Source organism: Rhineura floridana, chromosome 6, assembly GCF_030035675.1.
Source record: "Rhineura floridana isolate rRhiFlo1 chromosome 6, rRhiFlo1.hap2, whole genome shotgun sequence".
NCBI classification, from domain to species: domain Eukaryota; kingdom Metazoa; phylum Chordata; class Lepidosauria; order Squamata; family Rhineuridae; genus Rhineura; species Rhineura floridana.
Window position 1 is genome coordinate 142748845 of NC_084485.1, and position 26067 is coordinate 142774911.

General features: G+C 42.0%; 1 protein-coding gene and 1 long non-coding RNA gene across 3 annotated transcripts; one reads left to right on the top strand and one right to left on the bottom strand.

Annotated features, from left to right (window-relative positions):
- Window positions 1-6997: 6997 nt before the first annotated feature.
- RGS13 (regulator of G protein signaling 13) lies at window positions 6998-22330 on the bottom strand. Its single transcript, XM_061634004.1, has 4 exons — window positions 22266-22330; window positions 16097-16158; window positions 14690-14856; window positions 6998-9742 (listed from the first exon to the last, which is right to left on the bottom strand). Exons 1-4 carry the CDS (start codon window positions 22328-22330, stop codon window positions 9533-9535), a joined length of 504 nt encoding a protein of 167 aa, XP_061489988.1. The 3' UTR covers window positions 6998-9532.
- On the top strand, window positions 14691-24963 carry LOC133387987 (uncharacterized). Of its 2 annotated transcripts, none has more exons than XR_009763610.1 (3): window positions 14691-14830; window positions 16809-16886; window positions 22509-24963. It is a non-coding gene; the product is annotated as an uncharacterized LOC133387987 (long non-coding RNA). The 2 variants fall into 2 exon arrangements; XR_009763611.1 differs by lacking the exon at window positions 14691-14830 and adding an exon at window positions 16321-16396.
- The last annotated feature ends 1104 nt before the right edge of the window (window positions 24964-26067 follow it).

Sequence of the window (26067 nt, forward strand, 5' to 3'; positions counted from 1 at the left end):
CCTTCACATAGAAATGTGACATGCCAGGGAGAATGGTAGGTCTGGTTGGATGTGTAAAGCATGGCCTATGGTTCTCCAGATGTTGTTGGACTACCATTGGCCAGGCTAGATGGGGCTGATGAGAGTTTGAGTCCAACAACATCTGGAAGGCCACCTTTTCCTAACTTCTGGAATAAGTAGGGTTTTTTGTTTTGTTTTCGGTTGGTATGGAGGAACATTCAGTCTTGTTACCCTCATTCTGAGCTATAGGCTGAAATAAGATGTTATGTTATGTTAATGTTTATTTCGGCCAAACGGCCCTCAAAGCAGCTTACAGAAAAAGTAAACACAAATATAAAAATACATCAACAAGGCAATACATCAATAAAGCAATACATCAGACTTCCGGGAAGGGTGACTTAGCCTGTGCCTGCTTTTGAGACGGGCTCCTGCCTCAAAAGAAGCTTATTCAGATATATCAGTCAGTTTTTTCTTTTTTTTTTGACTGATTAAACTTCTCCCGGGTAGGGAGAAACGAAGAGATTAACCTCAAAGCCTATTTTTGTTGGGACGACCAGATCTCATTAATTTATGGGACGAGGTCCAGCCGACGAAGGTGGGACGGATTTTTAACAGCAAGCTCTATCTGATAAAGCGAACGTTCACCTTATCTTCTAAGAGAGAACGCACTAACAGGCAAGCACCCTTCTTTCTATATTTTTCTTTTACTTGACTTAAATTGTTGCTGTTTAAAAGAGATTTGCCAGATTGATCAGTTTTTGACATCTCACTGGGGAGCCATAACTTCTCTCTGCTACGCACTAATTAATAGCTTATCTCTGTTTTTGTTGCAAAAAGCTGTCCTGGATTTGCATTCTAAAGATATACACAGAAGAGGGATTTCTATTCCAGATTTTTATTTTGAAAAATATTATACTGTTTTGAGACTACTCTCTTTTTGGTCTATTTTATTTTGACGAATCTGTTTCTTGACGATTGCCATTAATTGTTTCGATCCTGGGAACTGCATTTTGTTTACTTAACTATTGGAGAGATAAGGCTGTCTGCTCTGTTTGTGCTGTGATGTCACCAAGTTTGGAGTATTAACCCAGTTGTTGCTGAGATAAGAAGTGGTTTTCCTATATTTTTCTTTTAAAATGGCAATTAAGAAAGTGGCTGAAAATCTGGAAATAACTATGTTTCAGAAAATAATGGATGAGATTGAGATAATGAAAATTGAATTGAGTAAAATGAAGCAGGAGATTAAAGATATAAGGGTCCCTGTGAGAGAGGTGACCCTGGAAGGGGTCCCTGTGAGAGAGGAGACCCCGGAGATTGGAACAGGGGTCCCTGTGAGAGAGGTGACCCTGGAGACTGGAATAGGGGTCCCTGTGAGAGAGGAGATCCCGGAGATTGGAACCAACGTGGAACAGGAACAAGATTTGGAGTCTATGGACTTTAGAAATAAAATCTATTGTTTGGAACTCAATGTTATCTCTGAAGAAATGAATGAAGATTCTAGAGATAAAGTTATCAATGGCATGGATAATCTTCTGGACTGGAATGATGTGATGGAGCCCAATATAGAGAAAATCTATGGAATTAACTGCAGCCATGTGACAATGGAAAAACTTTTAAGAGATGACCCAGTGTATTTTGAAAAAAAGAACAGAGATATGATTTTACAGCAGTATTTCAGCAACCTATTCAGAATGGATGGCAAGAAAATATTTGGGATAGAGGTAATCCCCATCAGACTCTTACTATATGACTATGGCTTTGACAGCAAGATTATTATGGAATACTGATAATGGAAGATTGGATATTGAAATTACTGGACTTAACAAGACTACTGAAGATGGAAGATGGAAAATGGAACTAATAGAGATAATAGAACAATGGCTACTGAAATTATTGAACCTAACAGATTCTGATGTGATGGATTAATTGAAATGTTTATTTTGACTATGGTTATGACAATAAGATTATCATAATTAGTAATGAGATGGATTAATCGATATGCTTATCTGGAAAAAAAAATTGATAGATATATTTCTTAAAGAATTGAAACCTCTCTTTGACTTTTTGTGGAAAGAATAAAGTAATGTTTATGAGATTTGATGATTAAGTAAGATAACTACTGGAGGAAAGTGATTTTATAATATGACTTAAGAGACAGGATTGTTATATATTATAGACTTATAACTGATTTGATCTTTGACAAATGGGAAGTCAATATTTTACTCTTTATTTTTTATTTTTGTTTTTTTTTTCTTTTTTTCTTTTTGTTTAACTATTTTTGATTTTGTTTTTTGTCTTTGAATGTTTTATGATTTTGTCTTGTATGTTTTATGAAAATCTGAATAAAAATTATTGAAAAAAAAAAAAAATAAAGCAATACATCAATAAGCAATACATTATACAAAAAAATAAATTAAATAGCAAATAACATTAATTAAGAAAAAATATCCAGGAAAGGCATTCCATCTCGCCTGAACTTACAGCTATTTCAAGGGGCAGTACACCAGTCCGAGACGGCGATGGCCTGTGGCTCAGGCCAGGAGTAGTGCATCTTGACGCTGGGGGTCTCCGTCTGCATGCCCTGGCCCAGGACACCACTGCCGCCGCCACAACCACTGGTAAAGTGAAAACAGGGTGGCGGCAACCAGCAGGCCAACCAACTGGTCTGGCCCGTGGGCCTTCCAGCACTGCAACGGTAGCTCCCAGGCCTTGTAGTCTTGCAGCTCTTCCGGGGCGGTGGGGGCCACCGTAAGTTCCTCTCGGGCTGGCCGAATGACTCCCCGGTGGCATGTGGCCTGTTTTTGCTGCCCGAGTCCATCCTCTGGCGCGTCCTGCATTTCTTAGTCGGGGAGCCCTGGCTGGGCAGAGGCGGGTCTTGTCGGAAGAGCAGCGGGTGGGTAGCTTCTCCATTGCTGGGCAGCCCGTGGAAGCCATTGTGCAGTAGCCCATTATGCAGAGAGCCGGTAGGGGCTGCTGCTGCCGCCGAGGAGATGCCCTTTTCCTTGTGCCCACATCTCTGTTAAAACTTAGGCCTCACTTAGCCATTATACATGTTATGGACTCCATGCTGAGACAATGGAATGATAGGTGCACACACACACAGATCTCGCATTAAGTGAAAGAAAATAATTCACATGAGCTAACCTTTTTAACAGATTTCAAATAGACTACTAGATCTTTGAATGGGATATTAGTCAACAGTAGCTGTGAAATTGTCCCTCATGTTCTGGAACAAAATAATTTGTTGCAAATATTGACACTTGACTTGGTTAGGTTGCATAACCTATGTGATATTTGATGATTCATGTACTTAGCCAACAATAAGGCACAGTGTGAATAGCACACTGTAATATTAAGTTTTTTGTATTTAATCCACAAGTGAAATGAAGCCAAATAATTGGAGTTAAGCTGGGGAACAGAAAGCACTTTCAGCTGTTTATTGGGAGTTACCTGACAAGCTATTTTTGGAGCTCTGGAGCAAAATGGGAAATCAAGGGGCTAAACCTGTTTAAACTCAGCCACTCCATCTTTACTTGGAGGGTAGCAACCTGGGTCATTGGTTGTCAAAAACTCCAAGCCCTTCTTCTGGCCAATGTTTTCAGCACTAGACAGGATTTAATACACGTTTCTGTAGAATAATAGGGAGTCAAAGAAATTGATGCCAATTCCCTGGGGTGATGCAAGATTCTCAGGGTATTACCTAAGAATGCTTGAGGAATTAGTTATTTGCAAGTTCTGATACAAACTGATCTGATCCATGTCTCCTGAACTTATGTGCAGATTGGAATGCAGTTACATTTTAGATTTTGCACATCTCCAAATTTTGCAACATAGTTCTTGGCTCACAAACATATCAGAAAGTGGTTTGAAGTACGTATTCTAGATAAAGTACATTTAGACATGAATATTGTGAGAATACTTGCATATTTTGAGAGAAAATAAGTTCAAAATTACTATTTAAATACATATTTAAGTGCAAATTTTCATGCCGTTTTTAAAAAATACACAGATTAATGTAGAAACAAGGCAGAAGGGTCTTGTGAATGAACACATGCAGAAGTGACACAGACATTTCCTAGTCCAAGCCCCACATCTCCCCTGTTTATGCAGTGCAATTTTTATTTTTATGAATGGGATCCTGGCCGTTCTTTTTTTGTTGAGCAGACTACTAGCTAACAGCTCTGGAGCAATTGCAAATTTCATTGGAATTCTCTGAATGGAGAAAGCCATCAGTCTAGGGAAGGTGACACCCCCTCTAGCTGCAGGATGTGTGTCGCCCCAACAGAAACAGTTCTGAAACAGAGAGAGCTGATGTACCACTTCCACCTGTTGCTGGAAGGCTGAAATTATCCTGGGCAATGGCGGCTGGTGACTCCATGTCAGTGGGACAGTGGAATCCGCTCAGGGCTTTAATCCAAACTTTCAAGAAGCTGTCCAAGATGCAGAAGCACCTTGAAAGTTTGGACTAAAACTTGGAGTAGATTCCACTACCCAGTTGACATGGAGCTACCAGCCACCACTGATCCTGGGGGGCCTTTCTCTGGAAGAATAATCTGAGGTAGTGAGTCTGTTGCCCGCTGCTTTACATGCAGAAGGTCCCAGGTTCAATCCCTGGCATTTTTAGGTGGGGCTGGGAGAAATTCCGGGCTGAAATTCTACAGAGCTGCTGCTAGGCAGTATAGACAATACTGAGCTAGGTGGACCTGACTTGGTATGAGGCAGCTTCCTATGTCCTGATATTCATTTTTAATATTGGAGTTTACACTTATACACTTACCCTAAAGAAACATTTAAAGACTCCCAAATTATTTCCTATGATCCCTCCTCAGACAGTGTTTGCTGGTTGCCTCCACCAACACTTCACCTGGCATAATTGGGCAAGGAAGCAGGGACACACCAGGGCTCAGGAAGCCCTTTATATGCCTTGCCCCTTAAAAGGAACTAATGGCCACCTTGACTGGGCAGAGTTAGTTCAGAGCCCGAAACTGCTTCACTGAGAATGCTGCTACCTGCATTTCAGTGGTTCATCACACAAGGGAGCTACAAGCTGCTCCATCAGCTCCTGACAGGTGATTCATTCAGAAAATTCTGCCACATCTCAGCATCAGCTGTGATTGGATCATTCATCCACTCCCGATACAGGAGTGCAGTAGAATTACCTCATCTCAGAGGCGGTTGACCATTGCATCCTCTGCCTTCACCACTGCTGTGGAATTCTTCCAATCAGTATGCATACTCAGGACAGTGACTCATACAGGAAAAAAATGAGCTGCTCTGAGGGTAGATAATTCTTACTTTTGCACATGATGAAGATACATCTTTTGGGGTGTAAGAGTGAAATGTGCCACCCAGTTTAACATGAGGAAAGTAAGTCCCCAGTGGCTAAGCACTGGGTTAAGCAAGCATACAGCTGTATTTATACTTTTTACAGGTTTACATTGTCGAGTCCATTCAGTGACTGGCATAAGAATAATAAAGGGTAACTGTCTATGTTAACCTCAAGAGAAGTTCAGTAACTCTTAAACTATTCAATTAATAGGAGCACTTCTGTTGGGGGATGTAAGACGCAAATGAAATCTACAATTGAACTTGGTGTTCAAGTGCTTTTCCTGACAATGTTTAAATGCAAGAGGGCCACAGGCTTTGTTGTTGCATCTGCTATTAGCGTCTGTTCCTGTGAACTGTATGACCTGCTAAAGGTATTGCTATGCATCATCTGCTAATAAGCAAAGGAAATCCAGTAAGAGGCAAACCATCATATTTCCGTTGCAAATGTCTCAACTGTATAATGCTGAATAAACAACAAAGTTCTGAATTCTTCAGCCCTTTCCAAAGACCAGAGTCTGTAAGATTCAGAGATACAGATAACTCTTAGAACTCAGCTTCTTTTGGGGAATAGATTGCGGTGCCATATCATGGATTTCAAAATATTCTTGCTAAAAAGTACATGCCATTGAACTCAGTGGGATTTGCTTCCAAGTAGCCATGTTTAGGATTGGGACGTTTAAAGAAAGGTAAACATAAGAAAGTACATTATGATTCACAACCAGACCTAATGCCAGCTGTTTCCTGTAAATTTTAGTGATACTTAATTCCTCCCCTTACACCCACTCCCAGTAGTCTGAGCAAATTGTAAATAGACGTAATTGCCACTGAAGTGTTTGCAGTCACTTGAGAAAGGGATATTGAAGTTCTTATTCATATTCCAAGACAAATCAATTTTTTTTGGTACAATACCCTTTGTAACGCAATTAAACTGGCCTTTGCTATCCCTCCGTTACTCCGTCCCAGCTCACACGAGAACCAGGTATTTTAAACTCCTTGTTTGATGGGGTGGGGAGTGGGTTTGGGGCTCCTGTGCTCCCTCTTTCCCACCACATGTAGAATGAGTTTCATGTCTTGTAAATGAGCTGAAATGTATTGGGCTAATTTAACAATAAACATTCACCCTTTCTAGCAACTTTGAGATACATTTGTGTGTGTGTGTGTTTCCATTCAGTGGCTACTAGCCATGATAGCTGTGTCTTACTCCCAGAGGCAATATGTCTCTGAATACCAGTTTCTAGGAATCAGTGGGGAGAGTGTTGTGCTCAGGTCCTGCTTGTGGATTTCCCAGAGGCATCTGGCTGGCCACTGTGAGAACAGGATGCTGGACTAGATGGACCTTAAGTCTGATCCAGCAGGTCTCCTTAGGTTCCTATGTTATTGGAGTATAGCCCTCATCTTCCCTGACCACTGCCCATGCTGACTGGAGTTGGGGTTCAACAACATCTGAAATGCCACAGGTTCCCCATCTCTGCTCAGCTGCTATGCCTGTGCAGAGATATTATACAGGTTGCCTGTGTAGTGATTCTTAAGATAAGGCCAGTAGATCAACTAGCTTTTTAAAGCCTTAGGGGTCAGGCTTGCAGAAGCTGTGTAAAATATGTAGCTAGTGAATAAGATTTTTAGACACTTTTTACTCAGACAGGCAAAGTGTTCCATTACATTGAGTTCATTTCCTTCCTTCCTCATGCTCTTTCTCATTCCACAAATGAAAATCAATTACATAATTTCATTGCCATCAAATATAGACAGGAGGCACCCCCCCGTACACACACCGAGCCACAAATAACACAATTTCATAGCCATAAAGAGGAGATGAATCCAACAAAATAAAATTTAATTGGCAAGAGGAAAATCCTTGTCCTAGTACAGTAATTAGCGTCATGGGCAGAGGGAAAATGCCAGGATTTCCACAATACTAATTAGCATCAAGCAGAGTGGAAACAGACCTGTCTGTCTCAGAATTAATTTAGGCTCATGTTCCTCTGTGCTGCGCCTGGCTAATCAGATACGTTAAGTGACTGCTATTCTGACTCATTAAGCAAGCTTGCTTCCCTCCTCTGGCTAAGGTTTAATGAACTGCTTTCCTTTTTAGCCTGCCTTATAAATTCAAAATTAGATACAAATCGTACAGTGGCTCAAATTAACAGTGATAAAGCCCATCTCACCCTCAAACTCGCTGTTGAATGGGTGTCTCCGTGTATTCATTTGGGCCACTTCTTTAGCTGACTCCTGTAATGTGGTTTGTCTTAGGGCTAAGCCGCACAAAATGTATTTAAAGCAGTAGGGCTCGTGTATGAACACCCCCTACTGCATTTAGTGCAAATGCATCTTTTCCTTTCTTGGGGTGAGCTTTGAAAAAGTAGCTCTGCAAGTCTGTAGCATGCAACAGTTTGAACCGAGGAAGAAAAGTTGGCTATGAAGGGTTCTGATTGGTTCTCTTTTTTGCGAACCAAAACATAGACTCATAAGGCCTGTCCAGGTATTATGCCCCGTGACGTTATAATTGCATGAGGGGGACAATATTGCCAGCCCCATCCTTGTAGCCATGCCCCCTTATGGCTCCACCCCTGTCACCCATTCATCGCATGAAGGGGAGGAGCCTGTCCTACCCACATAGGCTTCTCCATGTGATTTAGAACCGTGCTCGAGCAGGGGAATCTGGTTGGGAAGCTGCAATTGTAGAGCAGGCCCTGCTCTTCAGACCTTCCCCCATGGACACTGGAGAGCTGCAAAGGCAGCAGAGGACACAACAGCAGGGGTAGAGCCTGCAGGTATGGACCTGCTCCCCCCACCTCACATGATGCAACTGTATGAGACATAACACTTGAAAAGACTATTCAGATTTGTGTATGTATAACTTTGACGTCTTTCTCTAATTGGTGACTCTTCACTCCCTAGACCAGGTTTGGGGAACCTGTGACCCTCCAGATGTTGTTGGACTCAAACTCCCATCAACTCCCAGCCTGCATGGCCACTGGCCAATGGCAAAGGGATGAAGGGAGCTGAAGTCCAACAACATCTCAAGGTCCACAGGTTTCCCATTCATGCTCCAGATTGTGCCCCTAGATATACCTGAAATGCAGGAGGGATTCTTCCCCATGTAAAAGAGGAAGGTGTTTTTTTTATGCCCCTGGCAGCAACTGTAGCAATGCCTTGCCAGAGCTTGCTTAAGATTCCTTGCAACTCTAAGATTCTTGCCCTGTTATATATGATTGCCCATCCATAGCCAAGTGAAAGTGTTACCTACGTTAGCATGACCTTTTGTTGTTCCTTATACACCCATTCTCTTTGAGAAAACATTTTCTTTGTTTCTAGGGTATTCATTCTTCCCCATGGCACATTCAGAGGCTCTTTCATGGCAGTTTGCTTCACAGCTTGGAAAAGTTACTTTTTTGAACTACAACTCTCATCAGCCTCAGGCAGCATGGCCACTGGATTGGGCTGATGGGAGTTGTAGTTCAAAAAAGTAACTTTTCCAAGCTCTGGTTTGCTTGATACTATACCTTTTAGCTATTCCTGAGAAGGGAATGGCAACAAGGTTGGAAAGCCGTTGTGCATCCAATAAGGCAGAGGAGCTCACAGGTACTCCTTTTCTGGTGTCAATCAGACACCTCTGCTTCCCCGGTTAGAAATATATGTCAGTAGATAGAACACTGCTCAGAATATGGGGGAATAGGTAGAGGGGGACTTTAATGAAATCCACAACCATTTCCTGACTCCCCAGATTTAAGTCCTTCCCCCAACAGTCTTCTAAATCTGTAGGCACATGGGAGGCCATCACAAAAGGTAAGTAAACTGGGACTCGTCTGCTGCCCCCTCCCCAATTTTAGCTTTGGGGCAGCAGCTACTCCAGGTTCAATACCAATGTGAAACTTGTTGGCTTGTTCTCTCAAGTGTGAGACCTTCAGTCAGATCTAAAAAGGTAAGAGAATGTGTTGACTCAACCAGATCAGTCACTGAGTCTGTGATGATTCCAGTGTCCAAAAAAAATAAAAAAATAAAAGTGAGCCTGCATTTTGTGTTTGATTTGTATGCTTCAGTTCAGTATCATCATTCCTCTGCTAAGTTAAAACATGAAAAGATTCATCACATCGACATAAAGTCATCTCTCTCTGTGTGTGCATGTGGGTTCCTCTCTAGTGTCTTGACTTTTTCTTATCTTTGAAAAGGCTCAAAAATAGATGTTGAAAATGATTCCAAGTACTCATTCTCTCTCTTTCATAGACACTAATGGTTTCCTCCTGGTTGAAAGAGTAAGGAGTAGGTTTTGATAAATTTCTGATCCAAGAAACCTGGGGTACGAATCCCTTTCCATATGCATGTAAACAATTTTCTGGGCTTCATCGAAACAGGATCGAGTTGGTTCTTGAATGTTTGCGATAATATATTCTCTTGCTGGACTATCAATGTTAATCTGAAAAGGAAAGTAGTTTTCAAAAATAAATAAATGAATACATATGTTTTCCAAAAGGTTGATGATAACACAAAAGGTAAGATGCTCAGGAAGGAGCAAAAAGCACATGATATGAAGATGGAAGCCCTGAAACTGCTCTAGCACCTTCAGGGACTATTTGTAGGTGGTATAGCACAGTGGGGAGCACAGCCTGGCTGGGAGTCCAGAGTCTGTGAGTTAAAATCCCCCTCATGTCTCCTGGGTGTAAAGGGCCAGCTAAAGATCACCCCCACAGTGAGTGGCTCAGGGGTTACGTGCCCTGCCACCTGTGCAGCCATGGGCAAGCTGCATAATCCCAAGGAGCCCAGTTGCCCCCCAGCTGGCAGTTGCGGACAAGGAAGGGGCTGGCTTGTGCAGCTGTGGCAAGCTGAGCAGGCCTAGCCAGCTGGGGAGGACTAGCCTCAGAGGGAGGCAATGGTAAACCCCCTCTGGATACCGCTTACCATGAAATCCCTATTCATAGGTCGCCATAAGTCGGGATCGACTTGAAGGCAGTCCATGTAGGTGACAACCTGTTTTGTCAGAAACATGGAGTGAAGATACTTATATACACACATAAACAGTGTGGACTAGTGGTTAGAGTGTAGGACTAGGGCCTGAGAGATCAGCATTTAAATCCATCAAGTTCACTGGGTGACCTTGGACCAGTCACTGCTTCTCAGCCTAATCTATCTCACGGGGTTATTGTGAGGATAAAATGGAGAGGGGGAGAACTATGTATACCAATTTGAGAAAAGGTGGAATGATGGGATATAAATGTAATAACAAACAAACATATAATAAAATATAAATGTGGGATTGCCTCCCATTAATAATTTAAATGGATTTTTCATGTTTGGGGCACCCTTCCCATAATATGCAGACAACTTATTATGAATGCAGCTTATCTTTTTCCTTCTTCACATTGAAATGAGGCTTTTCTTCCAAGAAACAAACTCCTAATGGAAAACAGGCCCTTTCACATGAATGTTAAGCCACAGATGACATATTCACCATTGAATTAATTCATCAAGATGTCCTCCGTCGATAATTGAGCCACAGCTTTAGAATGGGATTAGACAAATTCCTGGATGATCTGGCTATTAGTGGGCTAGTAGACATGATGGCTACATATTATCTCCAGCATCAGAGACGGTATCCTTCAGAATACCTGTTACTGGAATCCCCGTGGGGTGCGGAGAGTGCATGTCCTGCTTGCAGGTTTCCCATGGGCATCTGGTTGGGCGCTGTGAGAGCAGGGATGCTGGATTAGATGGGCCATTGGCCTGATCCAGCAGGGCTCTTCCTATGATTTTTAATAGTTCAAATTATTTCTGTGTTCTGCTGAATGGGTGCCAAAGCACTGGGGGAATGACTGGCACTTTTCATTCTTTTAAAAACTGAAATTATAATTGCATTTTATGAAAACTAAGCAATAAAAAGGGGGGTTGCACATTATAGTAGTTGGGTGGGGGTTGTTTTTGGGTTTTTTTTGCTGTTTCACAGTTACGTATGATGCCTCTCAGGGACTCAGACTTTCCACCCTGCTGTCTGGCTGTGACCTTGCATTTAGATATACTTGGAAGTGATGAGGTCCTTGCACATTGTGTAGAAAGGAAATTCTGTCCATTGTAAAAGAACCTCCTGGGGAAACGTCTCATTTATAATGCTTAACATATCTGACAGTCCTTGAGATGAACCAGCTTTATTAGCAGAGCGCTGCGAGTCTCCTGAAGTGCCCCTCCAATCCCACTTCATTGAACCCTTCATAGAGCTTCATCGCAAAAACAATGAGTTTTACTGTGCCTTCCTCGACCAGGAAGAATGGCCAGCGTCAACTCCTTCAAATGAACATCAAAGCTAACGTCGAGGTTTATTTGTTTGCATTATGTCCTGCTATAAAGTTCAATGTGACAAAGCCTCCAGCAAAACCTTTCTAGAAACTTTTGGTTCACTGTCCTGAGAGAGCATCCCCAGCTTTCACAGCAATTCCCAACATCACATCTCTTCCTCTCGAAAAGGTCTGCTATGATGATCTACCTACTCCACATCTGTGGTGTAAACCTGGCTTGTTCAGCCTCCACTGTGAAGCTTGCTTATTATAAATAAGTTATGGTTGATCTTGCTATATCTAAAATTGCGTCAGTAGTTCTGAAAACCAGATGCTGGGTGGGGTGGCAGAGACAGCAGGCACAAGATACTGTTTGACATTATGCTTTCTTTAAAGAAAACTACTGCAAGTAGAGTGCTCCAGAAGTAAGGCTCTTGCGTTTCTAGGTATGGCCAGCCCTATGGTAGGCGAGGCTGGCATTAGGCAGACTAAGGGAGGCAACCACTTCAGCACTTGGTTGTTCCTCCTGCGTCTCCTGCCATTCCCCTCTGTTATCACAGGGCCTGTCCTGGGCCTTCTAATCTGACCTGTTATAGGTGTGGTGGAGGACACTATCCGATCTCCACTGGTAAAGTAACAGGATCTGCTAGCCCAATTGGCTTCTGTGTAGAATTAGGAGGGGCATCGCTGTTACCTCAGGCACCAAAATGGCATGCACCTAACCTTTTTCTAAGATTGGTGCACATTTGGATGTATTCCTCTTTGTTCCACACTCACAAAGAGCAACAGTGCAGGCATCTCAGTGTAGGCTGCTTGATTCATGAATAAATGGACCCCTCTTCAGTGGGCAGATGTGATAGTCAGGTAGGGCTCATTTAATATGGAAAGCTGGAGCCAGTGGATGTGGTGTTTAATGCATCATGGGGAGCACTGTGGAGGAAGTGAGTTCCTCTTTAAAAAACACATACTTCTCCTGCCCCAAACTCAGAAGTGGTGTTCTACCTCAGATTTCATGGAAACAAAAACAGATACTCCCAAGGAATGTTCTGGAAAACAAGCTGGTATGAACACACCTCCAAAATGAAGTTCTATTATTACCATTGGGACATATGGGAAATATTCAATGTAACGCTATAGTGGAATATTCCTGCAGCACACGGATTTCTCCTTGTGCAATGAAACATTTTTGCCCTCTGTTCCCCCTGTGCATCCCGTAAATTCATTCTAGGAGTTCTCTTGATAGTCTAGAGCAGATTTAGGGATGGTGCAGGGTTAGGGTTGCCAGGTTCAATCCCTGAGACTGATGCTGTATCTTTAGGAGAAGAGAAAGTCAGCCAAGTGCAGGTGTTCTTGCAACCCTGTAATGGGAAAAACCACAAGGTGGAAGTCTCCCTTCCCCCTGCACACCTTTTAAAGATACAGAAGACCTCTTGGTTGTCAGGTCCAGCCTCCAAGAGGTCTTTTGTATCTTTAAAGGGTGTGCAGGGGGAAGGGAGAATTCCACCTTGTGGTTTTTCCCATTACAGGGTTGCAAGAACACCTGCACTTGGCTGACTTTCTCTTCTCCTAAAGATACAGCATCAGTCTCAGGGACTGAACCTGGCAACCCTATCAGGGTGCATGTGGAGGGAGGAGAGGGAGAAAATCTCATTGCACTAGCACTAATCCTTGTGCTAGCACAAGAATTTAGTTGAATACCACACTATATTCTCAGGATCAGCAACCTTTTTGGACCAGAGGGCACATTTCAAATGTTGAGAGAGTGCTGGGGGTACCAGTTACAAAATGGCTGCCACAGGAGGCATAGCATAATACAAAATGGCTGCCATGGGGATGTGGCATAACACAAAATTAGAGAATAGTGATGCTGCAGCTTTTCCCATAATTGTATTTCCAAATGACCTGATGGGCTTGACCTGTTGAATTTCTGCCTGCCATACAACTGTTAAAGGCACAAGAAGCCTGGTTGTGCTCAACGCCAGCCCTAAACCGAAGCCTAGGCTGTGAACCTGTATCCACTTACCTGGAAGTAAACCCAGTTAAATACAAACAGACTTACTTCAGAGCAGACATGTATACCATTGTACTGCAATTTAATTATACAGTTAATTAATGGATCCCAGGTCTTTAGTTCCTGCAAAGCATAAAACATGCCTAAGACTCTTTGCAAAGTTTTCACATTTGTCTTTTGGGGGGAGAGGGCTTCTTTAACATTCACCCACACTTATTGTGTAGTAGCATTTGTGCAGAAAATACTTTCTAGGCACTACCTGATCTCAGGCAAATCCAGGAAATATGTGTCCTGGCTGCTAGGGGAAAAAGAAGGGCAAACTATGGAGAGTCCAAGGACTAAAAAAGACAGAAGCAGGAAAAGTGCAGTAAAAGGGTGGAAGGAAGAGTAGTCTTTAAGGCCCCAGGGATTCCTATTACCTGGTGTCCACACAACTCACTTGTCAAACACTGATTGGCTGATAACACTACTGACAGGCAGGAGCAGCCAGGCTGACTCATCTCACAGAAATAACTTAGAAAGGTATGTTGTGCGGTAATGTTTTTTTTCTAGGAGGTCTAGAGACTTACCTTTTAAAAAAACAAAAGTTCAGAATCTGGGATACCTGTTGGGGAGGTGCCACTGAAGGCCTTCTCCTGCTGTATTTTTTACTTGGGGTTCCTATGCCTGAAATTTACAGAGTTGCATGGAAGATTTATGAGCAGCAGGAATCTCTGAGAGATTAACATCTCTCCATTACAACAGAATATTAAAACTGTAGGAGAGGCATAAACTTATTACATGTGCTATTACAGTCCCAGAGTATGGTGTGAAGGTCCAAGAGGCCACCACCTTGCTGATGCTAAACAGGTCTGGATCTTATGACTGTCTGTGAACCACTTTAAGTTCTATGATGGAAGAAAGGTGGGATATAAATGCAAGCAAAATAAAATACCATAAGGTTCATATTTTTAGCTTTCAATTGCAGACTTTTGAATATTGTTATATAATAATTTTTAGAGACTTCACCTTTTAATTTACATAGACAACATGGGTACAACTCCTTTTGAAACAGACCTTGTGTATTCTCTCCAAAGGTTTAACTTACCTCCCTTGGAGCCTGAGGCTGGATATATTTCTTGAAAAGTTTCTGTGCCACTGAAATTCTTTTCCTTTGTGATGCAATCTTCTTATACATTTCACATGCAAACCAGAATTCAATGTTCTCATCGCTGTATTCTGTCTTCAGGTAGGTTTTATAGACGATAGGCCCATCTGAAAATCATGCGGATCAGATATTGCTCTATGTGGCAGCATTAAGGATAGTTGTCATGATTACTGTGCTTTATTCCCAGTGAAAATGTCCCAAGAAAGCATCCCAGCCAGTGTCTGAGGTTGGAACCAGTTGTGATGGCATTCCCTCCCCTCCCCTTGTAGCATGTAATTAAGGAAATGTGAGATGTAACATCATGCCATATGTGTTCACCCTCTTCCCCCCCCATGCATGGAACCCAATGATATCAAGTAACTTTGCATGTGATTTTAACTAAAATACAGCAGGGGTATCCAATGTGTTGCGCTCCAAATGTCAGACTACAACTTCCATCATCATCCCAGACCATTGACCTTTCTGATTGGGGATGATGGGAGTTGAGTCCAACAAAATTTCATGCACATGACTCCCATCTTCTGGAGAACACCATGTTGGCTACTCCTACATTATAAGTGGAGGGTGTGGGACTCAATACAGCCATCCCTATTAAGTCTAGATCTTGGGCACTTTTTCTTTGCTTCCGTCCAATATTGACATCCTTTGTTCATTCTATTAATTATGAGAATCCAGATGATGTTCCTCTCAAACTACTGCACTAATTTGTGTGCGTTCCCTGTCATCTTTCCTTCCCCTGCTCCCTGGTGCTTATTTGCAGTTATTTTTGAAGTACTTTTTTGGTGTTCAGATGTGAACTGACAAGCCCTCTTTCAACAAGCCTTCTAAGTGTAGATATTTACCCATGTGGTACCTGTGTTGGATTTGAAATTGTTTTTTATGTATGTACCTTTTGAACTGTCTTTGTATATGCAATTGTTTTCAACTGGTTTTATATATGCAATATTTAAGATATATGTAACTTTTATATACAGTAAGTTTTCATTGTATTGTGAAGTTGCTTCGAGACGTTTCATAGGAAGCGATTGAGATGCATTTTTCAATGCTTTTGCATGCATTTTCCTCTGCAATACCCATTTTTATGTGAAACATATATTTTTGTGCTCATGAATTGGGCCAGAACTGCACTGAAAAATCCAGAGTAGTGCATAATCTGGCTGATAGTTATATTCCAATCCACAAGCAAGTTTGAGAATGTCGAATCAGGATGATTCACTGTGAAAGCAGATCAGACAAATTCCTTCTTCACCTCTTGTGAACCTCATGGAGTATGAACCAGTTCTTAGGGTACACAATTTATCCCCATACTCTTTTAGTGTTTTGGTTAATAATCATATGATAACTCACGTTTAGTAGTCATTAGCTTTTCAAAAGACTGAGACCACTGCAACACTTCCTCCAGACTTACTCTTTCAGAAATAAGGGAAACAAAAAAATCATTAGAATGGTGATAACTAGGGTGCCCAGATGGAAATGAGAATGGGGCTCCTGTACCTTTAATAGTTCTGTAGAAGAGGGACTTTCAGCAGGTGCAGCTTGTCATGCAAGGCACAAGAGCCCTGCCCTCTTTTTCAACCCATTCTAGAATTATGAGAGAGGGAGAAAAACTTCACTTTCTCCACATCATGCATACTTTCACACACCTCTGTAAGTGAATAGCTCTGAGCTCCCTGAAGAGTAGGATGGCTAGGTAAAAAAAGGGGAAAGAGCTTCTGCACCTTTAATAATTGCCAAGAAGATAATTTCAATATATGTGTTTCTTATATTGGATTTTGCTCTCAGATGCCAAATGAGGGCCATAACCAGATGCAGGGAACCTTTAGTCCTCCAGTTGTCACTGAACTACAAAGCCCATCACCCCTGGTCATTGGCCATGCATCCTAGGGGGGATGGAGTTGTAGTTCAGCAACATCTGGGGAGTTAAAGGTTTCCCACACTTGTGGTTAAGAAATTGTTTTGCTCTGGGCTCCTTTGCTCAGCTTCTGAATTGTTGCCCCTTCTGAGAGGAAATTGTACTTGACACTTCAACCATATTTTTCTTTTTATCATCCTTTCTCAGGCTGTGCCCGCTGGAAATAAACTGATTAGCATCTGCTGTCAACTGAGTTCCATTAAGTTTAACAGGGTTTACTCCCAGGTAAGTGCGTATAGAATTGCAACTAAGGATGGATGATTCTGTCAATTTTGGTTTCTCTCAGTTTCTGTTTTTCCAATCTTAAATTCAGTTCTTCACATTTCCACATCAGTTTGCATTTTAGAAAAGTCCTCGTGAAAATCCATCAACATTTTAAGGCAAATTTCTCCTAATATACATTTTTTTGTATGCAATTTTGCATAATGTGCATATTTTGCAAAGCAACAGTTCCCTAATGCAATGTATTTTTGTATGTTATTTTCAGTAATATTGTTACAAGCAATTTCCCCCTGTATAATGTATTTTTGTGTATTATTTTTTATCAGTGTATGCATTTTTATGCACACTTTACCATAGTATATTTGTTTTTGCACACATTACTTTGCTGAGAACTGCATTGCAAAATTCAGAGAAGTATGAATTTTAATGTAAGGCTCTGCTTTGGTTGACATATTGTTTTGGAAAGTGCACATTAGGTAGCTTTGCCTTTAAATGCAAAGTGAATCAAATTTCTCCCTCATTCTTAATTGAGCTTAATTACATTAAATACTCTGCTTTATTATTATTATTATCATTATCATTATAGTATTGTTTATTGTCACTTTACAAAGTAATATAGCTTCCAGTACTTAGTCTTCTAAAGAAAAAAGAGCCAGGCTCCTATGGACTTTTCATTGTTGAGGTCAGGGGAGTGAAATAACTGAGAATCTTGCATTCAAGAAATGTAATGGATCAGCCATTCTGGACTGCCTGAAAGTTAGAGGGTGACTTTCTTCATCTCCTCTTGGCCCTAAGTCAGTTCCCAAATACTCACCAAAGCCACTTAACTATTACAAAGTTCACTGCTAATCCATTCTTGATTAAAAGCAAAAACTCGCCTTTGGATGCCAAGCTCATAAACCTGCCTGGCACAACAGCTGTTTGCAGGGTTTTACTGCCTTGTTATTGTATAATCATCTCTGTTATTTGCCTTGGAACATTTTTAGCTCATTTTAGCGAAGAGTCTGGGTAGCATTTTTGTTTGTTAGCAATAAGAAGATTCATTCTCCAATGAAAATGCATTCGGGTTTTTTTGTTGTTTGGAGCCCTGAACCTCCACACTCGTGCTGTGCTTTTGCAACTTCTCTGAAATGCCAGCAAAGCTCCAGGTTGTGCGACTTTGCTCCAGTTCTTCATTTGGTGTCATTGCATCCGAGACCATTTGCTCTAGTAGTGTATTTGCTGGTACTGTTGCAGCAACTTCCTTTGTTGGGCAGTGTGTGGGTTAATTGGCTAGAATGGCTAAGGGATGCTTAATGGGAGCTGATGGTTATGAAAATAGATGAAGATCTCTTTTGAGTGTTTTGAATGGAGGACCGTGAGGCAGAGCAAGGCAAAGGCAGCAAATGCTGAGGGGAGTGGTGGCTGCTCACCATCTCTTCACCTCTACCTGCCCCTGGTTATTCCCCTCTGTTGCAGGAGAGAGCTATGGTTCCATGCTGTAATGGCTTGTGTGGTGGCGGGTGGTGCAGAATGAGGCAGGGCATGAGTGAGGTTGAAGCTGTGTGTGTGCACCAGTGGAAGCACCAGTTTGGCTCTGTTGGATGCCCACACAGCCTCAACCTTGCCACTATCCTGCCCTGCCCCATCCCCATCCAAATAAGCTATAGTGACACTGGTGATGGAAAGGTGGCTTGACAGCTTAATCCCACCACATGGGCAATCACTGGTCCCATGTGAACTGTCTGGCTTCCCTAAGCTAAGGACACTTTTCTGTCTCCAATGTGGAAGTAAAATTCAACTGCCAGTCCAGTTGGCGTCTGTACATGAAATGGGAGGAGCATCTTGCCCTTTGCCTCAGGCAGGGATATGTTGTGAGCTGCTCCTGTTGACAGACGTTATCAGAACTTAAAAAGTGACACACCTCCATGCTCCAGCTAAGGGGAGGGGGCTGATGCAAACTATACGGAGAAAGAGCAGATATTGGGCAACAATTGAGAGCCAGTGTGGTGTAGTAGTTAGTCTCAGACTGGGATCTGGGAGAGCAGAGTTCAAATCCTCACTTGGCCATGAAGCTCACTAGCTGACCTTGGGCCAGTCACTATCTCTCAGTCTAACCTACCACACAGGATTCTTGTGAGGATGAAGTTGGGAGGGGAAGAACTGTGTCTGTACACCACTTTGAGCTCTTGGTAGGAAAGGTGGGATAAATAAATATAAACAAAGTAGAAAGAGAGCTGGGCCCTAAAGGCTAGGAGCACCTTGGGTTGCAGGGTGCCTCTCTCTGGAGATCTGGGGCCCTATCCACAGAGGTAATTCTATTAGCACAAGGACTTGAGCTGCACAATGGAACTTCCCCTCCCTCTCCTTGTCCTGTATGCCCCCACACTGTCTACATCTGTAATGGAGGGCATAGCCAGAGGTTCCTGTGCTAGCAGAACTACTTTGATGGATACAGTTGTGGATTTGCTACAGGAACACACATGCTGTTTACCTCCACTTGTATTCTATTTTGTATATTTCTTATTACAAAAACACCGTAAGTTTCCAGTGCTGTCTCTCTCCTCCAGTGGAAGCCAAACTAGCATTGAGTGGTTCCCTGGAACTGATGTTCTGGGAGGTGGGGAGCACGAAACATATCCTCATCATTCTTCTCTGATAACTTGAGACAGCCCCATGGTCATCATGGAGGCCATGAAGTCCCGAGCCGGAACACTACTGGTATCCTCAATATGGACATTGAAATCACCCAGGACTATCATTCTGGGCTCCTCCAATACCACAGCCGAGATGGCCTCTGCCAGTTCAGTCAGAGAAGTTGCTGGGTGGCAGGGTGGATGGTACACCAGCAGCAACCCTTGTTTACTGTCTCCTTGGTTCCACACCAGGTGCAGGCCCTCACAGCCAGCTCCAACACAGAGTGGTTTCCTGGTGACAGAGATGAAAGTTCTGTAGACCACAGCAACTCCTCCCCCCCCATTCCTGCAGCCTGTGCTGGTGTTGCACCGAGTATCCAGGTTGGCAAAGCTGGGTCAGATCAACTCTTCCTAGCTCACCCAGCCAGGGCTTGGTAATGCACACCAAATCGGCACCTTCATCCACAATCAAATCATGGACAAGTGTAGTCTTGTTGTGTACCAATCTGGTGTTAGACAACAACACACACAGGCCAGTGGGCACAGCAGATGAGCAACGAGAAACCCATCCATGAGAGGTGGAAGCAAGGAACAAGTTGTAGATAGCCTTGTGCTCATCTTCTGTGGTAATTCAGCCCCCCATGGCTATACTTTCCTCTGCCCATGATCACTGAAATTGAAGTGTCATCACCCATGTCTCTCCTTACTAAGACTCCTTACTAAGACTCCTAAACACCTGATATGGACCAAACAAGAGCCCATCAATAAAGCCTACCTGAGCCAATTATCCCAGTAGGTCTCTGTGAGAATTGGGAACAGTCAGACCCACTCAATATTTTTCACACAGGGCACAACTACTCCCCCTCTGTCTCACACCCAGGGAGGGCCAGCCGACTGCCAGTTACAGACTCTCACTCTGAAGGCATCTGGCAACTTTCTCCTATCATTCGGTTCACTACACAGGCTCTCACCTTGCACATGAACTATACATGAGCCATGCGCCCTCCCCACTACCAATCTCCTCCAGATTGGTTAAGAAAAGAAAGAAAGAAATAGAAAAGGGTAGCACCTTAGTCCTCGGGACTCCCCAAGGGGTGATCCCCTTTGGTGTCATCCCTTTGGTGTCATCCCTTTGGTGGTGACTCCACCCATGGCAGTCCCGCTGCCCAAGGGCATCCGGGCTTTTATGCCTCCTGACCCAGCCAGGAGCTGATGCAAGAGGCTGCAAGATTAACCGCAGCCTCTCTCTGGAACCAGGGTCAGGCGGGGGTCCCAGTCCTTGCAGCAATTACCAGGGACCAGCAACCCAGAAGAGCGAGCAGCAAGCACCCAGATGTTCAGATACTCACTCCTAGGGTAGGTGTTCTTCAGTCCCCCTAGTGCTGCCCCTGTTCCCCTCTTTGTGAAGATGAGTGAAGACTGAAGAACTTAACTGGGGAATTGTTGCACTTTGCTGGCTGAATCACACCTAGCAGGGGAGGGAAGTGTAAAGCTACTCTAGTACCTGGGTTACCAATCCCTGTTGACTTGGATTTGCACAGCTTCAGAAGCCTCTGTGCTGCCGTCCTCTGGAGTTCCTAACTACAATGTGCCCTAGTTGCTGCTGCAGCCTTTCTGGTGCCACCTCAGAGCTGGTGCCCCAGCTAGCATGGCCACTGGATTGGGCTGATGGGAGTTGTAGTTCAAAAAAGTAACTTTTCCAAGCTCTGCACCTGCTCGAACAAGGTATTGCAACGCTCTCAAATTCTGTGTGTAGAATAACCCCACTCATTGGCTGTATCCCCAAACTGACTGTAAGACCTATGGGCACAATCTTCCTTTGGCATAGCTGGACCTTGGGAAAAGATGGGATGTGCTGGACTAAAAGATATTTTGACTGTTCCTCCATTGCTTATCATTTGTTGATTCACTGTTGTTTATTAGCTGAATAAATATAATTGTCTGCATATATCTTAGGAGTGTGTGTATGTGCTGGGCGAAGACTGCTACCCAAAAACCCTATTGGAGCCCCAGGTTTCCTGGGTGGGGGCTTGAGCGAGAACTTATTATAAGACTATCCCCTAGACACTGAACTTGGCCCTGAGTGCTTATCCAAAGGTCACATTAGCATTTACAGCAGGTACACAGACTACTACCGCCTCTACAAGCCGTTTGCAAACATCAGTTTCTGTTGGTTCTTAGAAACCATGTCCTGTCTTGATAGGATACATAACTGGAATCATCACTCCAGTCTAGGTTTTGTAGTCATTTCTTTTGATAAGGTTCTTTGTAAAACCTGTTACAATAAATTAGTTGTGAATTTAACAATGGGACTAGCTATGACTATTTTTCCATTGGTTTCAATGGGGCTTATTCACAGCTAATTTTAGCTGGATTTAGGGCGGCAATCGTATACCCATTTACATGTGAGTAGACCTGTATAGGATTGCACTGTTGGGCTTTTTACATTGCATAAGAAAAGTAATAAATAAATGAAATCGCAACAAGAAGCAAGATCTTTTACTTAAAATAACATTTTGTAAATAATGTTTTTCATTGGATAACAAAAATGTTACTTCCCAAATATCCCGATCCCCTTAACAGTGAGCAAGGTCTAGCCAAATCTAAACACGTTGAAGTCTGGATTATTTCAACGGGATGCTTAAAACTCTCTCATTGAAATCAATGGGACTTAAAAGTAGAAGAGTCTTACTCTGACAAAGTTCAGAACTCCTCATATAATTCTCCATGCTGTTCTATAAACATGCTTGTTCCAGATTGTACTTACTTTGAAGTGTTTCCATTTGTGCCATCTCTGAACAAATTGCAAAGCCAGCAGGCACCGGGACTCATAATCCTACATGAAGAAAACAAGTATATTTAAGCACTCAATGTATTATGTATTATTACAGTTATCATTCCCCCAACCTTCCACCTTTAGGGTGAAGATAGCTGTAACATTTGTAAAGTCATGGGGGCAGTTTGAATATGCCCACACTGTGATAAATCTGGATATACTTCTTTGTCCTAGGGTGCCAAGGTGAATGGAGTGTCTTCAGGCCTTTGTTATCAAAAAGAGTTGTATGAAAAAGAAGAGAGGGCAGCGAGGCACACCTTTCAGGAAGCACAAATAAGCCCGTTGTTCTACTGTGTGAAAAACAATTTCTACAGCTTTTTGGAGTGTTTTTCAAATGGCAAAAAGCTGGCTGTGGACAGCTTCAATTGGCTAGTATATATGACATCACCAATACATGCCAAATTTGATAATGCGTCACAACTCTTTGGATAAATTATACATATACAGGTCAAAAAGGATTTTTTTTTTTTAAAAAAGTGGAAAGCCTGCATAAAATATAAGAAGGGCAAGACTTGATGGCTGAGCTAGTATTTACTTGCTGGTGTATGTGTACAAGACTAGTTGTGGAGTTGGGTTGATTGAAAACCAGCTGTGCACATTGTTGAATGTTGTGCCTGTTTTCGCCCTTAGGCATGGTACTGACTATAGCAACCTTCCTCCCTGCTTGAAGTTGGAAATATTTCTGAAACCAAAATTACATTTAAGTGGTTTCTCTAAATCTTTGTGTGCATTAGACAAACAGAGAAGAAGCCCAAATGTAACTTGGAAGGCTTAGACAAGGACCTAACCACAAGCTCTGTTTCTCAGTTACCTTTGTCACTCACTACTTGTTCATTATAAGAAATAATACTTTCAGAAACACACCTGTTCTTTGGGTCACCCATGTGAAAATCAAAGGTAGCTTACTACAAGCATTTGAGTTTTGTTGTTGCAGAATAATTTTGGTTTTTGCTTTAGTTCAGTTTAGTTAGTTGATGTATACATTGCTTCACACAGCTGGAAATAGATGTGAAGTAATTTACAAAGACAAGACGACAACAACGACAATGACGACTATGACGACTACTACTACTAATTATTATTATTTCTATCCCACCCTTCCTCCCAGAAGAAGCCCTGGGCAGCAAACAGGCAATAAAACACTAAACAATCTATAAAACATCATGAAAACAAAACATCTTAAAATAATATACGAGGGAAGGTCTATTAAAACAATACAGATCCCATTACCACTATCACTGTATAGATATCATGTCTGTGAGATCAGGATGTACATGTGCGGATAGTCTTTTCCTCTAAGTCAGAGGTGGAAAGCCCCAGGCCCAGCACCATCTGTGGCCCTCTAGGCCTCTCTATCCAGCCCTCAGGACTCTCCTAAGCCATCCCTCTCCCCAATCCACACTCCTTACTACCTTTGCTGTGTACCTTCCTTAAGTGTTTTTGCCTAGCTGGAATTGGTCCCTTATGTGTATGAAAGGAAGTGTGTGTGTGTGTGTGTGTGTGTGTTTAGCAACTTTTGACTTTTGCGTGACTGGAATGTAACCTGCTGTGCCAGTTAAGACTCCCATCCATTGCCACATACACTATATCACATCCATTACTAGCATGCAGCCCCTGGAAGGCTGTTAATGAGGAAATGTGGCCCTTGAAATGAAAAAGGTTCCCCACTTCTGCTCTAGACAGATTGTGGGATGTCTACCTGGGGAAGGTAGAGTAACATCCTCTAGTTCCATCAACTTTAGCTTTCTGAAGGTCAGGTTTCTATATTTTTGTACCCTGAAAAGCACCATGCACATTGATGGTGTAATGGTAATAGTCATACTCAGCTAGGTGTGTTTTTAACATATGTATGACACATTGGCTGAAACTAGTTGCCCCTTCTCTCTTCTTTATAGCTTTATTATATACTTGTAAGTGTACCCATATACAAAACCAATTAAATATTGTTTTCAGTCAACTTGCATAATATATCATAACCACATCTTCATTTTTATCTCATAAAATAGTAATGGATCTTAAAAGTTAACATCTCAAAGTTCCAAGAAATCTGTGTTTTCTTTAAACATTAAATGTTGCACTTTTATATATTGTATCTATACATTTTTGTAAAATTTGCGAGAACTTACATGGTTGTGCGTTGTTTTATACCAAGTTAATCCAAAACATTACAATGGAGCACTTCTCAATAAATCATCCTTTCTTCTCTAAACCTGATGATATTATTAGTTTTGCCATATTCCAGACCCTCAGCGTCCACTAAAGAAAGGGCTTCTTGTTTCCATTTAAAGCTTAAATCACCATTCTGGAAGTTGTTAATGAATGAATGATGATTTCCATATTCTCCTGTGAAACCCTAGATCTCAAACTACAAAATAATTTCACCACCACAGAGTCTAATGGTAGAACATAACCGGTTATATCTGTGATGTTTTCAAGGATCATTTCACTCAAGAATCTCTATTTATCCCTTCTCATTACTTATATACAGTTTAAAGAATTTTCCAATATGAAGGAAAATGTTCAGACAATACAAAAAGTCACAATATTGAATAACTTCAAATAATATATTTATCTAACAATTATCATTCATGTTAACTCACACACTTTTCCAGCTTGTGTATGCACTTTTATGAAGCCATGTGCATCTATGAGGCCTCCAAAATTCAATAAAAGGTCATCATTATTGGTCTGTACAATGTATTTATTTGTGACCATTGGTCAGTGCAAGACAAGAAAACAGTTTTTAAAGCTACAATTTGACATGGGCTATACAATGTAAAATACGTAGTAGCTATCACATTTACAATGTAAAATTGACAAACTAATAATAAAATCATCCATTGACAGGTTGGCATATAAAAACAGTCTATGAACTGTTAGATGAGATGGTCCTCCATAACACATAGCCATATTTTGTGCTACATATTTATTTCTAATTGCTTGCACTGCCAATGCAAAAAGAACTACTTTGTAAAGATAAGTTCACAATCAAAATAACATTTTCTCTTATGCTGTAAGAACCTCTGCCAAAAACCATTGTCCAGCAAGGCATGTAAAGGGCAATTTCACAGATAACGGACAGGATCTTCTATTTTCCGAAGGACACAGATACAAATATGGCAGTGCACAGAGGTCTTTGCATATCTTCCCTCCAGAGAAACAGGTGACATTAATTATACACAGGGAGCCTGTCAGAGGAAAGCTGCTTAGATCGAGCAGCCGTATTGCAGTACTGTCATCTGATTTTGGAAGGAAATACCGTTGAGAGAATCTCATATTATTGATAAAGCCATCCATCCATCCAATCAGGACTTTCCGCAGGATATTCTCCCTTCCTCCCAGTTTTCCACTCCTCTCTCCAACACTCAAAGTTCCGTGGCCATAGTAAATGCACAGTCCTTCTTGTAGGGCTCTTTTGGAGGTTCCACCTTATATTTTGTTTTTCTAAAGATTTTGTACTCCTCCAAATCTTGGAGTTCCCCCAGGCCTACTGATACTTCCCTCTTGTGTGTGGATAGATAGTGCTGTTTCAACTCCATGAGGATCAGTCGGCACTCAGAGAAAAAGCCCACTGTTAGTATAAAGGGCCCTGCTTCAGTTAAAGTTAGTTGTGATTGAATCCCATTGAACCCAATGGAATGAATCAGTTACAAAGAATTTATGCCCCATAGTTTCCTATGGGATTGACTTATGACTAAGCTTATCTTAAATCATGCCTTAACCCATGGTATCT

Coding starts and splice junctions, on each gene's coding strand:
- RGS13 (XM_061634004.1), bottom strand. CDS start 22,330: ATGAGTCCCGGTGCCTGCTGGCTTTGCAATTTGTTCAGAGATGGCACA. Junction 16,159..22,265: donor ACAAATGGAAACACTTCAAA/GTAAGTACAATC, acceptor TATTTCTGAAAG/AGTAAGTCTGGAGGAAGTGT. Junction 14,857..16,096: donor AAAGCTAATGACTACTAAAC/GTGAGTTATCAT, acceptor CATGATTTTCAG/ATGGGCCTATCGTCTATAAA.